The 11656-nt window shown below is 32.1% G+C and overlaps 1 protein-coding gene across 1 annotated transcript; it reads right to left on the bottom strand.

Moving 5' to 3' along the window:
* Window positions 1-5078: 5078 nt before the first annotated feature.
* On the bottom strand, window positions 5079-11326 carry LOC108775725 (uncharacterized). Its single transcript, XM_018542175.1, has 2 exons — window positions 9923-11326; window positions 5079-5477 (listed from the first exon to the last, which is right to left on the bottom strand). Exons 1-2 carry the CDS (start codon window positions 11324-11326, stop codon window positions 5079-5081), a joined length of 1803 nt encoding a protein of 600 aa, XP_018397677.1.
* Window positions 11327-11656: the final 330 nt, after the last annotated feature.

The raw sequence follows: 11656 nt of genomic DNA, 5'->3' as shown, positions 1-11656 counted from the left end.
CTTCACAATCATCACAGGTAATCTTATAAATCACATTGTTATTAGAAAAATGTTTTAATTTATCTTTACCTCTTTTAATAAAACTTTTTAAGGTGTTAGAAATTGAATAGGCTAATTTACATTGAAACATGCTGGAAATAGGAAGGAAACTTTCAGATATGGATTTAACGTAAGGAATTGTGAAATATTTATCTTTCACATGAAAATTCTGTATGATCTGTTTATTATGTATATGATATTTAATTCTTTGTTCAATCGTAGAAAATATAAGAGAAAGAGGATAGGAATTGTTTAAAAAAATTTTAATAGCTTCTGTTATATTATTTTGTTGGAACCGAGGATGTGATAAAAGTAAAATTTTGTCAATAAAACTAATAATAATGCCTTTTTTATGATTAATAGGATGGTTTGAGTGGAAATTAAGGAATCTACCTGAGAATATTTTTTTGTGAAAGTTGTCAAAAATAATTCTGCAATTATCAATAATAATAGTAATGTCAAGAAAGTCTAATCTGTTATCACTGCCAATCTCCATAGTAAATTGTAATCTTCCATGAAAAGAATTGAAGATATTAAGTGTGTCATAAACTTTGTCAGACGGAATAGCAAGAACAATGTCATCAACATATCTATAATAGAACAATGGTTGTACCTTGTACCGATAAACAATTAACAGCTTATTCTTCTAAGTCCTGCATTACTATATCCGCTAATATTGGTGAAAGAGGTGAGCCCATTGGAGTACCAAAAATTTGTTTATAAAATTTACTATTAAAAGTAAAAAAAGTTGAATTTAAGACAAGGCTAACAGCAATGATGAATTCATTTTTAAGAATCTTAGTCTTAGGAGAAATGTGACACCATCTTTTATCTATGCCATCCATAACTAAATTAAAAGGAATATTTGTAAAAAGCGAAACAACATCTAATGAAGCTAGTACATAATGAGAATCAAAATGAGTACCTCTTAATTTGTTAACTAAGTGGAAACTATCTTTGATATGGCTAGGAGCTGGTGGTATGCTACCATTAATTATGTTGTGTAGGAAAAGGGAAAGGTAATATAATGGATTGTTAATAGAGGAAACAATAACTCTCAATGGGTAGCCATCTTTGTGTATTTTTGTTAAGCCATAAGCTCTCGGAATAATACCATCGGTTGTAAGCAGTTTGCTATATGTAAATTTATCAATAAAACCATTGCTCTTCCACCTTGTAAGTAATGTACGTAAATTTTGAGTCAATTTATTAGTTGGATCTTTATCGACAATTTCGTAAGTATTAGTGTCTGATAGAATCAATTCCATCTTTGATATATAAAAATCTTTATTCAGTAAAACAGTAACATTACCTTTGTCGGCATTAGTAATAAGAACGTTAGGATGTTCCTTTATAAATTTTTTGATTGTAAAAAGCGAAACAACATCTAATGAAGCTAGTACATAATGAGAATCAAAATGAGTACCTCTTAATTTGTTAACTAAGTGGAAACTATCTTTGATATGGCTAGGAGCTGGTGGTATGCTACCATTAATTATGTTGTGTAGGAAAAGGGAAAGGTAATATAATGGATTGTTAATAGAGGAAACAATAACTCTCAATGGGTAGCCATCTTTGTGTATTTTTGTTAAGCCATAATTGTAACCATTCTAAAATATTTTTTTCAATAAAACTTGGTGAAGGAAAATTGTTATGAAGTCTATTAAGAATGGGAATAGAATTATTTCTGACATAATTGACAATATTATCAGGACGGCCCCTAATATTACCCTCAATATGCTTAATAAATTCAATAATTGTTCTTTCTTTATTGTATCCATTTATAGGAAGACCAAATTTTTCACCAAGTTGTAATAAGAACTGTACCTTCAAAGGAACGTCAATGTCACTTAAGGGGATCCTAAAGCAGGTCTGTATTACCGACAAAATCGTGTAATTTTTGTATCGTAAATACTTTTTTTGTCATTCACAGATTCGAAAATTCTTTTACAGAATTAAGGTATACGCATTAATACGTATCTGTGAGGTGGTGTTTATGTCGAGAATGACTAAAAATTTTAAAATTGATGCCTTTTTTACCATTTCGTAGTGTGACATGGCGTCTCAGCTGTCAAGTCGTGAAAATATTTGCTTGATATGAAAGCTATGCAATCTATTCTTACGTGAAAGTAGTCTACAGATACGTAGTTTGCACGAACAAACAACGTCGAGTTCTTATAATTAGGATTAAACACTTTATCGCGATGAATTTACGATACAAAAATTGACACGTCCGTGTGACTGCGTAATATAGTGTGCGTGAGATGTTGAGCACAACGTAGCATTGAGTTAGTTGCCGCTTGTCGTGACAGATGGCACCACAAATTGTTTGCTACAGGCTGCGTTCAAAAGCATCATAAGTTTAGTCCAGTATGTCATTAGTGCCCATTTCCACCAATGCAGATTCAATTTGCTCTTCGTCTTTTTCAAGTTCTATAAATTAGAAAAAGATGGACAGAAAATCGAGAGATCCACATTGGTGGAAACGGGCAAAATCTGTTTTTATTTCTACACTGTTTGAACTGGTGATATGGTGCAATAAATTGACGTGAAACAAATATATACATTATCTTTTACTGTAAAAATTCTTCATTTATGAATATGTAATTACATAATATTCATAAACATGCATAATTATACATAAAATATGTCCATACATATTCATATACATCCTTTTTACTTTTGCGAAATTACTTTTTAGTGTAATAAAAATGACAAATAATAATGAGAAAACAAAAAAATTGAAGGGATAATTTTCGTATTATCTGTTTTAGAAATAATCCAGTTTGGATAAATGTAAAAGAAATGTTTATACACAATTATATATAAAAACATAATTATGTATGAGCAATTTTTTTACATTTCTCCAAACTTTTTTTTCTAAAACAAATAATGCGAAAATTATCCCTTCAATTATATTTAATATTTTCTCGTAAATATCATTTTTTTTACAGTAAAAAATTATTTTACAAAAATGTATATGAACATATATGGACAAATTTTATGTATGTATAAAATTCCCTGATAAAAAAGTTGATAAAGAACGAAAGAACAATAGCATTTCTATCAATTTGTATTGTTTTATATACATTTATATTATTTTCTATCATCGATTTCGCGATCATCACGATTGATCGGCTATGAATTCTATCGTATTTTATAAAATTCTATAAGATTTATGCAAGATTTCTATAAGATTTGATTCAAATTAGTGAATTTACTAATCAGATTCCGTATTCAAAACATGATAGGATTTTTCTATCGTTCTCTATCAACTCTTTTTATCAGGGAGGAAGAGGAAAGAAAGGAGGGGACAAAATAATAAAGTCGTAATCATATTAGGTGCATCCAGAAGCACAATCGCTCACTGAGATTTTTTATCTGAGATTAGCATATTTCATTACATCTAAAAATATATAGACCAAAAGCAAGTACAAAAGCACTGAGCACTCAGTCAGTGATCGTACTTCTGGATGCATCCATAACTGCGTTCAGCAGGAAAAGCAGCTTTGCAACTGTTGTAACATTCTACATGATTGCTCTTACTTCTTCTGGATCTAAAAGTACAAACCAATCACATTCAAGAATTTTACAACAATTGCAAAGCTGCTTCTTCTACTAAACGCAACCATTGTAGACTCTGACAATTCGAGTTAGCGTTGCCGATTAATTTTTATTCATGAGTCTGGAATCTGAGTCAGGATGGTGTTCCACACTTATTGTAGATCCGGGATTGTGGAATGCCAGAGGCTGCTATTTCATTTGTGCGTTTTTGTCGTACAATAAATTTTTCAAACTTATTGATTAGCTATAGGATACAGAAATCCGAAGACGTCTCTGTCCTGCACACATTTGTCGTACGACAAAAACATATGTATGAAATGACACCCTGATGACAAAGTCAAGTCAGAGGCGAGAGTCTGTATTTATGTAATAAAAACTATAAAATAATGTATCCGAGGATCAAATAATTGAGAGTCAAACGTGGAATATTTATTCTTTAAAAATATTGAACGTTTTGACTCTACTTTGGAGTCATCTTCAGCATAATCTCTGTACTCCTCCGAATGTTTGAGACAAAGTCACCATCAAATTTGCAGATCTGATGTGCGATCTCAAACTTCAAAGAAAGGTCATTACAACAATATAATTTAGATTAAAATTCACAAAATTATAATTTTAAAAATTAATACGTCATTCTTATAAAATAATAAAAGTTATCTTTTATGTTTGTTTTATGCTTATATGAGATAACTTTTATTATTTTATAAGAATGACGTATTAATTTTTAAAGTTATAATTTTGTGAATTTTAATCTAAATTATATTGTTGTAATGACTTTTCTTTGAAGTTTGAGATCGCACATCAGATCTGCAAATTTGACTTGCAAATGGTGACTTTGTTTCAACCATTCGGAGGAGTACAGAGATTAATTATGCTGAAGATGACTCCAAAGTAGAGTCAAAACGTTCAATATTTTTAAAGAATAAATATTCCACGTTTGACTCTCAATTACTTGATCCTCGGATACATTATTTTATGGTTTTTAAATATCGAGAGTATAATAAGGAAATTACACTTGGCTTTATTATGTAATAAAAATATTACAAATAATGAATGAAAAAAAAAGATATATTTTTATACAAACTATAAAATTATAAAAATTAAAATTATACTAATATTTTATACTTATTACTTACTATACTATTACTATACTATTACTTACTTACTATTTTTACTTATTACTTACTATACTTACTTATTTATACTTATTATTTATTACTTCTTACTTTTTTGTATGCTTATTTTTTATATTAATTATATTATATTTATACTTTTATTTATATTATACTCTATTTTATAATCTGTAGCCATAAGTTGGTGCCGGCACATCTTTTATACTTATTACTTACTATACTATTACTATACTATTACTATACTATTACTTACTTACTTACTTACTATACTATTACTATACTATTACTTACTTACTATTTTTACTTATTTATACTTTTATTTATATTATACTTAATTCTATTTTATAATCTGTAGCCATAAGTTGGTGTCGGCATATATCCTGTCGGTGCCGGCACGTATCCCGTAGATGCCGATACGTATCCCGTCGGTGTCGGCACGTATCCCGTCGGTGCCAGCACGTATCCCGTCAGTGCCGGCACGTATCCCGTCGGTGCCGGGACATACTCCGTCGGTGCCGGGACGTACCCCGTTGGTGCCGGCATGTATCCTGCCAATGAGGAGTAAGGTGCAGATGGTATGGTGGCAGCGTACTCCGTTGGTGGCACATATCCTACCGGTCCAGGCATCGTGTATACCGGCGGTGTGCACGTTGGTTGTACGTACATACTGCTGGCATACATTTGCTTTCGCTCCTTGCGCCTCTTCTTCTGCATCAAGCGATGCACCGCCTGATTGATTCGCTAAAACAAAATTTCAATATTATTATTATTATTTGCAAACATCGATACTAAACAAAAGTTATTGATACATTATTAATATCATTAGGCCCTGCGTACAATAGAGGAACAGAAATAGATAAGATATTAGCCTATATCAGATACCAGTTACACAGAAATATACGGTTTCTGATAGGTTACTTGTTTCCTCAATTGTGCGCGGGACCTTACATGAACAGTAATAGAAAGACAACTGTATTCAAAACCCCAATAATTAGTTCTATTTTATACCTTTACAATGTAATAATTTTTCAAAAATAAACATTTTTATCTTTAATTTTTTTCTAGAAATGTTTATTATTACCCCAAAATTTGGACACACATAGATAATAATTAAAATATTTGAGAAATTTAAAAATATAAATGTATATAATATAAAATTACTTATTTATTCAATAGTCATTTTAAGTGTCCACTATTTATTATTATATAGTCTATACAAAATTAAAGAACCGCCTGTTCTATTCTATAAAAATAGATAAATTTAAAAAAAATATAATTTTAGATAAGATCAATTACGAGCAAAAAATTAGATTTCAATATAATATTATTATTCAGTATAATAGATATTTAATATAATAATATTTATAAAAATAACAAACGTTTTGACTCGCAGTCTCTTCAGTGTAATAATATTATACAACATTTACGGTTATAAAATACATTTGGAATGTCAACTCAATAACTATCAAAAATCAGCTACAACATTCTTTATTTCAATTGTCATAAATCTCTTCCATCAATTCGGAAACAATATAGCTCTGATCTAATATGTCCAAAAATTATATTTTGATTATAACGGAAATTTGTCTCTCTACGAGAATCTCATTGTCTAAAGGTTAATCAAAGTCAAAACGTGAATAAAATGTAATTGTATTAATTCAATCGAAAGTATGTTACTCAATAATGTCAGAAATCACCAAATGCTTAGAATAATCTAATCATATATTATGTTCTTTTGCAGTTGTCTTCTTGTTTGTCCAACGTATGTCATCTCATATTCCTTACAATTTATTTTATAAACCGCATGGCCAGTGTTCGATCTTATCTGGATAAAATTATCTAGATGATCATCTAGATGAAATTTTGATGCCATCTCATCTTTATCTAGATAATAAAAATATTAATTATCTTTATCTGCATTTTAGATGAAAAAAAGTATCATCTTTATCTAGAATAATGTTTAGATACTTTGGTTCATATTTTACATTGCTAAAAATGTGAAAATATTATAATTTTTTCTTCTATGCAGTTAATGTTTACAGAAAAATTTTCAGCCTCAGGAAGAGAGTGAGTGCATCTAATATAGCATATATAATCATTCACATTGCTCTCAAGTGATCTTTTTATTCCTGCACTAGGACACTCAATTCTGATTGATTAACCCAGAGCTGCCCAAAGTCGGTGTTTTTTTTTGCTCGAAATCGAAATGTATCGTGTCGGTATTTACGCTCTACTGTTCCTACTTCTCACTTCGTTGATGTTTTATCGTAGTGCGCGATGCTCGATTCATGGATGACACTAATCCGAAATCGAAAAAAGTTTTTGACCTGTGTCTTTCACTATATTTAAAAGAATGTTATTATTAATATTATAAGATACACTATTATTCATAACCGTAATGATTATGACATGCTTGCTTTCATGCAACTAATATAGAGGAAAAGGACTGTATAGAATTTTTATGTGTTCTTCATTATTTTTTTGAAAATTGTGAGAGACATTGTAAGAGACAAACGAAGTATTATCTACATATTAAAATTGTAAAATTTAATATTTCACGGTGGTCCTCGATTGAATTCAACCCTGACTTTCCTGCACCTCTGATTTTCCTTCTGGAATTGGTTTTGGAACATTTCAGGACCATTTTGCAATAAATATTAAAATCGAAGAGTGAGCACTTTTTTTTAAATCGAGTTTTTATGTTTCAATGTGAACGAATTTTAATTATTTTGCATATTTTTTAAAATTATATATTTACATGCGTTTGTGCGTGTGCCTGTATGTGTATGTGTGAGTATGTGTGGATGGGTGTGGTGGTGTGTGTGTGTGTGTGTTTTTTTTTGTACGTAAACAATCGCGCGGTTACGTGTTATATGCGTTCATAAATATATAAGTATAGTAAGTTCTTCATTTTATATTTTAGTTTCAATTAACTAATTGCTATTTGTTACATATATATTTAATTCGAAGAAAATATATACAATAATTACATTTCGTTCAGTACTTAATTACCTTCCACATGTACGCTTGAAATGATTATATTGAAACTATGGATTAAAACTTAAAAACTCGATTTAAAAAAAAGTGCTCACTCTTCGATTTTAATATTTATTGCAAAATGGTCCTGAAATGTTCCAAAACCAATTCCAGAAGGAAAATCAGAGGTGCAGGAAAGTCAGGGTTGAATTCAATCGAGGACCACCGTGATTTTTTAATTATTTTGAGAAAAAACTGATTCTTAATTTATAAATAGTCTTAAAAATAAAAAATTATCTGGAATTTTTTAGATGAATTGTCAGATAAATTTATCTATATTATCTAGATTAATTTAAATGTAATCATCTTTATCTTATCTAAGATAAATTTCCAAATTTTCATCTTATCTTTATCTAGCTAATTTTAAAATCATCTATGCACAACACTGCGCATGGCTTTTGTTAATGTTTTTTTGTGTTGTCTTTTTTTGAAGAACGGTAACTTATTGATGTAACAGATCTATTGATAAATGAAGTGGCCTTTTGAGAAATATCTTTTACATATGGAATCACCAAGAAATCTTTCTTTTTTATTTTGTTTTTTGTAAATCTGTATTGTTTTATTTTCAACTGACAAATTTTTCTATAGTTTATGGCAATAAAAATGTACTCAAGAGAATAACCGTGGTTTTTGCCTATTGAAATTGGTATTCATAAATTCTTCTTTTGGAATATTAGCGGAATCTTCAATAAAATCTCATCGTTTTCAATGCCTATTATAGCCAGATAATAGGAAAAACATTTTTTGGACATTTCGTTGATTATAAAGGATAACAAAATAATTATAGATTGGTACTACAAAAATACCTTCTCAGAACGTTATTTACCTTTCGCTCAAACCATCCAAATTGCTAAAAAATAGGAACCATTTTTGGTTTATTGAATACAGCTATTCTATTGTCACATCCTTCATTTACAAGAAAATATAGAATTGTGTAAACATGCTAATTAACAACGGTTATCCTCTTAAATATATTTTTATTGCCATAAACTATAGAAAAATTTGTCAGTTGAAAATAAAACAATTGATGTTAACAGATTTACAAAAAACAAAATAAAAAAGAAAGATTTCTTGGTGATTCCATATATGTAAAAGATATTTCTGAAAAAACCACTTCATTTATCAATAGATCTGTTAAATCAATTACTTACCGTTCAATTATTAAGGTAAAAAAAGACAACAAAAAAACATTTACAAAAGCCATGTGGTTTATAAAATAAATTGTAAGGAATATGAGATACGTTGGACAAACAAGAAGACAACTGCAAACTAGACTTAGAACATAACATATGATTCAAATTCTTCTAAGCATTTAGTGATTTCTGAACATATTATTCAGTCCAAACATACTTTTGATTGGGATAATCATGGATATAGAACATAACTACAATAAAAGGTTATTTCAGAAGTAATACATATAAAAGAACAAAGAAAAGGTTTAAATTACATGAAAGACATTGAATTATTAGAAGACTCATGTGCGGGCATGTGCCTCTATGCGCTATGTGTAGCGCTATTTTCTCTTATGAAAGCCTTGTGGCTCAAGTATTAATTGGCTATGCTTGATGCAGCGTGTGATAATGCTCGAAGGACCAGTGTTGGCAAGAAGCAACACGAAAACATAGTTGATAATGATACTTATTTATTCTTATTAAACTCATGCATGTGCATGCTTGACAAGCGTAGAACACAGAAGGTGAACTAGTGCAAACTTAAACGACTATATAATAAGCGTAAAGAAAAATCATGCTGCTGCATGCTTGGACGAAAACGAACTAGGAAGAAGAAGACGGAAGTGGCGAACGAACAGATACGGAAGCGAACGAACGCAAACGAACGCAGAAACGAACGCTGATAAGCGAACGCGGAGGAGAAGGGGAACGCAGGTAGCGCTCTTTTCAGAAGGAGGGAGCGTGGCAAAGCGAGCGAAAATACAAAAGTGTAAACGTGCATAGCGCGTACAAACCGCCGCCCTTGAAAGCTTCGGCTTTCAACAAATAATGTTATGTTTACGCAATTCAAAAGTACAAAATAATAGTGTAGATTAATGAAATGATACGAGCTTAGTTACTGTCAAAGGGAAGAACGCATAATCGTGTAATGGGACGCTTATAAATGCCAGACGATGTGCGAATTGTGACTGTACGAACAATGTTGTCATTACCGGGATGTAATTCGACGATTCTAGCGAGAGGCCAAGAAAGAGGCGAAGCAGAATCCTCTCTTAGAAGGACCATCTGTCCGACATGTAATGGATTTTCCTTAATTGTCCACTTATTTCGCTGCTGGCAATAATGCAGATATTCCTTTGACCATCTTTGCCAAAAGTGTTGACGTATTTGCTCCACCCGTTGCCAACGAGAGAGCCTAGTAATCGGGATTCTTTCCAATGATGGTTCAGGGTACGATGTCAATGGTGCTCCGATTACGAAGTGACCTGGAGTAAGTGGCGTAAGGTCGGCCACGTCAGATGAAACGGGTGTGAGAGGACGCGAATTAAGAATCGCTTCAATTTGGATAACTAGTGTTTCTAGCTCCTCGTATCTTAGATGCGCCTCTCTAGTAACTCGATAGAGATGACGTTTGGCTCCCTTGACGGCAGCTTCCCATAGTCCACCATGATGGGGCGCTCTAGGGGGTATGAAGCGCCATCTGATTCCTTTAGAGGACACGTAGTTAATAATCTGTTGATGGCTTTCTTGATTTTTGAACAATGCGGCTAGCTCGTTTAATTCTCTTTGAGCTCCTTTGAAATTTAAGCCATTATCCGAATGAATGATAGTTGGGCATCCTCGTCTAGAAATAAAACGCTTTAAAACATTAAGAAATGCTTTAGTGGATAAATCAGTTGCTAGTTCAATGTGAACAGCTGTTGAGGCGAAGCAAACAAATATTGCAATATAACATTTTAATAGCTTAGAAGTTTTTCTTAAGCCTTCTTTATAGTAGAGAGGACCCGCGTAGTCGACTCCGCAATTTTCGAAAGGACGCTCGGGAATTGTGATCCTGGATTCGGGAAGGTTCCCCATTAGCGTGGATGCCATCTTAGGTGAGCTTCGAAAGCAAACAATGCATTTGCGAGTAATTTGTCGTACAACGTCCCTTGCAGCTATGAGCCAATAATTTTGTCGAACAGCAGATAACGTGGCGTGGGGCCCTGCATGAAAGTGTTTCTCGTGCTCGTGTATGATGATGAGACGAGAAAACGGATGATTTCCAGGCAATAGAGCTGGATATTTGGCATTGTACGGGAGATGCGATAATTTGAGTCGACCTCCTACTCTCAGAATTCCTGCTGCATCGATAAACGGATTTAATCGTACGATTGGGCTATTTTTGTTAAGATTTTGTTGTCTGGAAAGCGAGTCCAATTCCTTAGGAAAATGCAGTCTTTGAACTATTTTCAACAAAATCTTGATGGCGTGGTCCGTTTCATCAGGAGTTATGACAAGAGTTTTATTGTTAGCAGATTGTAGCTCCTGATCAGGCTTGATTCTTTGTTTTAATTTGTTGAAAAATCTAAAGATGTATGCTGCGATTCGAACAAGTTTCATGAAACTTGAGAAACGCTCGAAAATATCAAAGTATGGCAGCGTAGCAGTAGCTGATGTGATAGCAGAAGATTTGTATTCAGGTATATCTCATTTGTTGATAGTGAATGGAAATTAAGGCCATTGCCCCTTGTCAAGTTTCAGCCAAGCGGGCCCCGACCACCAAAGATGCGCATGTGGCAATGCAGCCGGAGATATGCCTCTGGATAAAAGATCAGCTGGATTGTCCTGACTGGATACATGATGCCAGTCTTGTATAGTGGTTAATTGTTGGATATCGCCAACACGATTGGAGACAAATGTCGACCATGTACGACTAGATGATTGCAGCCA

This window comes from Cyphomyrmex costatus, unplaced genomic scaffold (genome assembly GCF_001594065.2).
Source record: "Cyphomyrmex costatus isolate MS0001 unplaced genomic scaffold, Ccosl1.0 scaffold3076, whole genome shotgun sequence".
In the NCBI taxonomy this organism is placed as follows: Eukaryota; Metazoa; Arthropoda; class Insecta; order Hymenoptera; family Formicidae; genus Cyphomyrmex; species Cyphomyrmex costatus.
The sequence above is the reverse complement of the archived record's forward strand: the minus strand, read 5'-3'. Positions and strand labels throughout refer to the sequence as shown.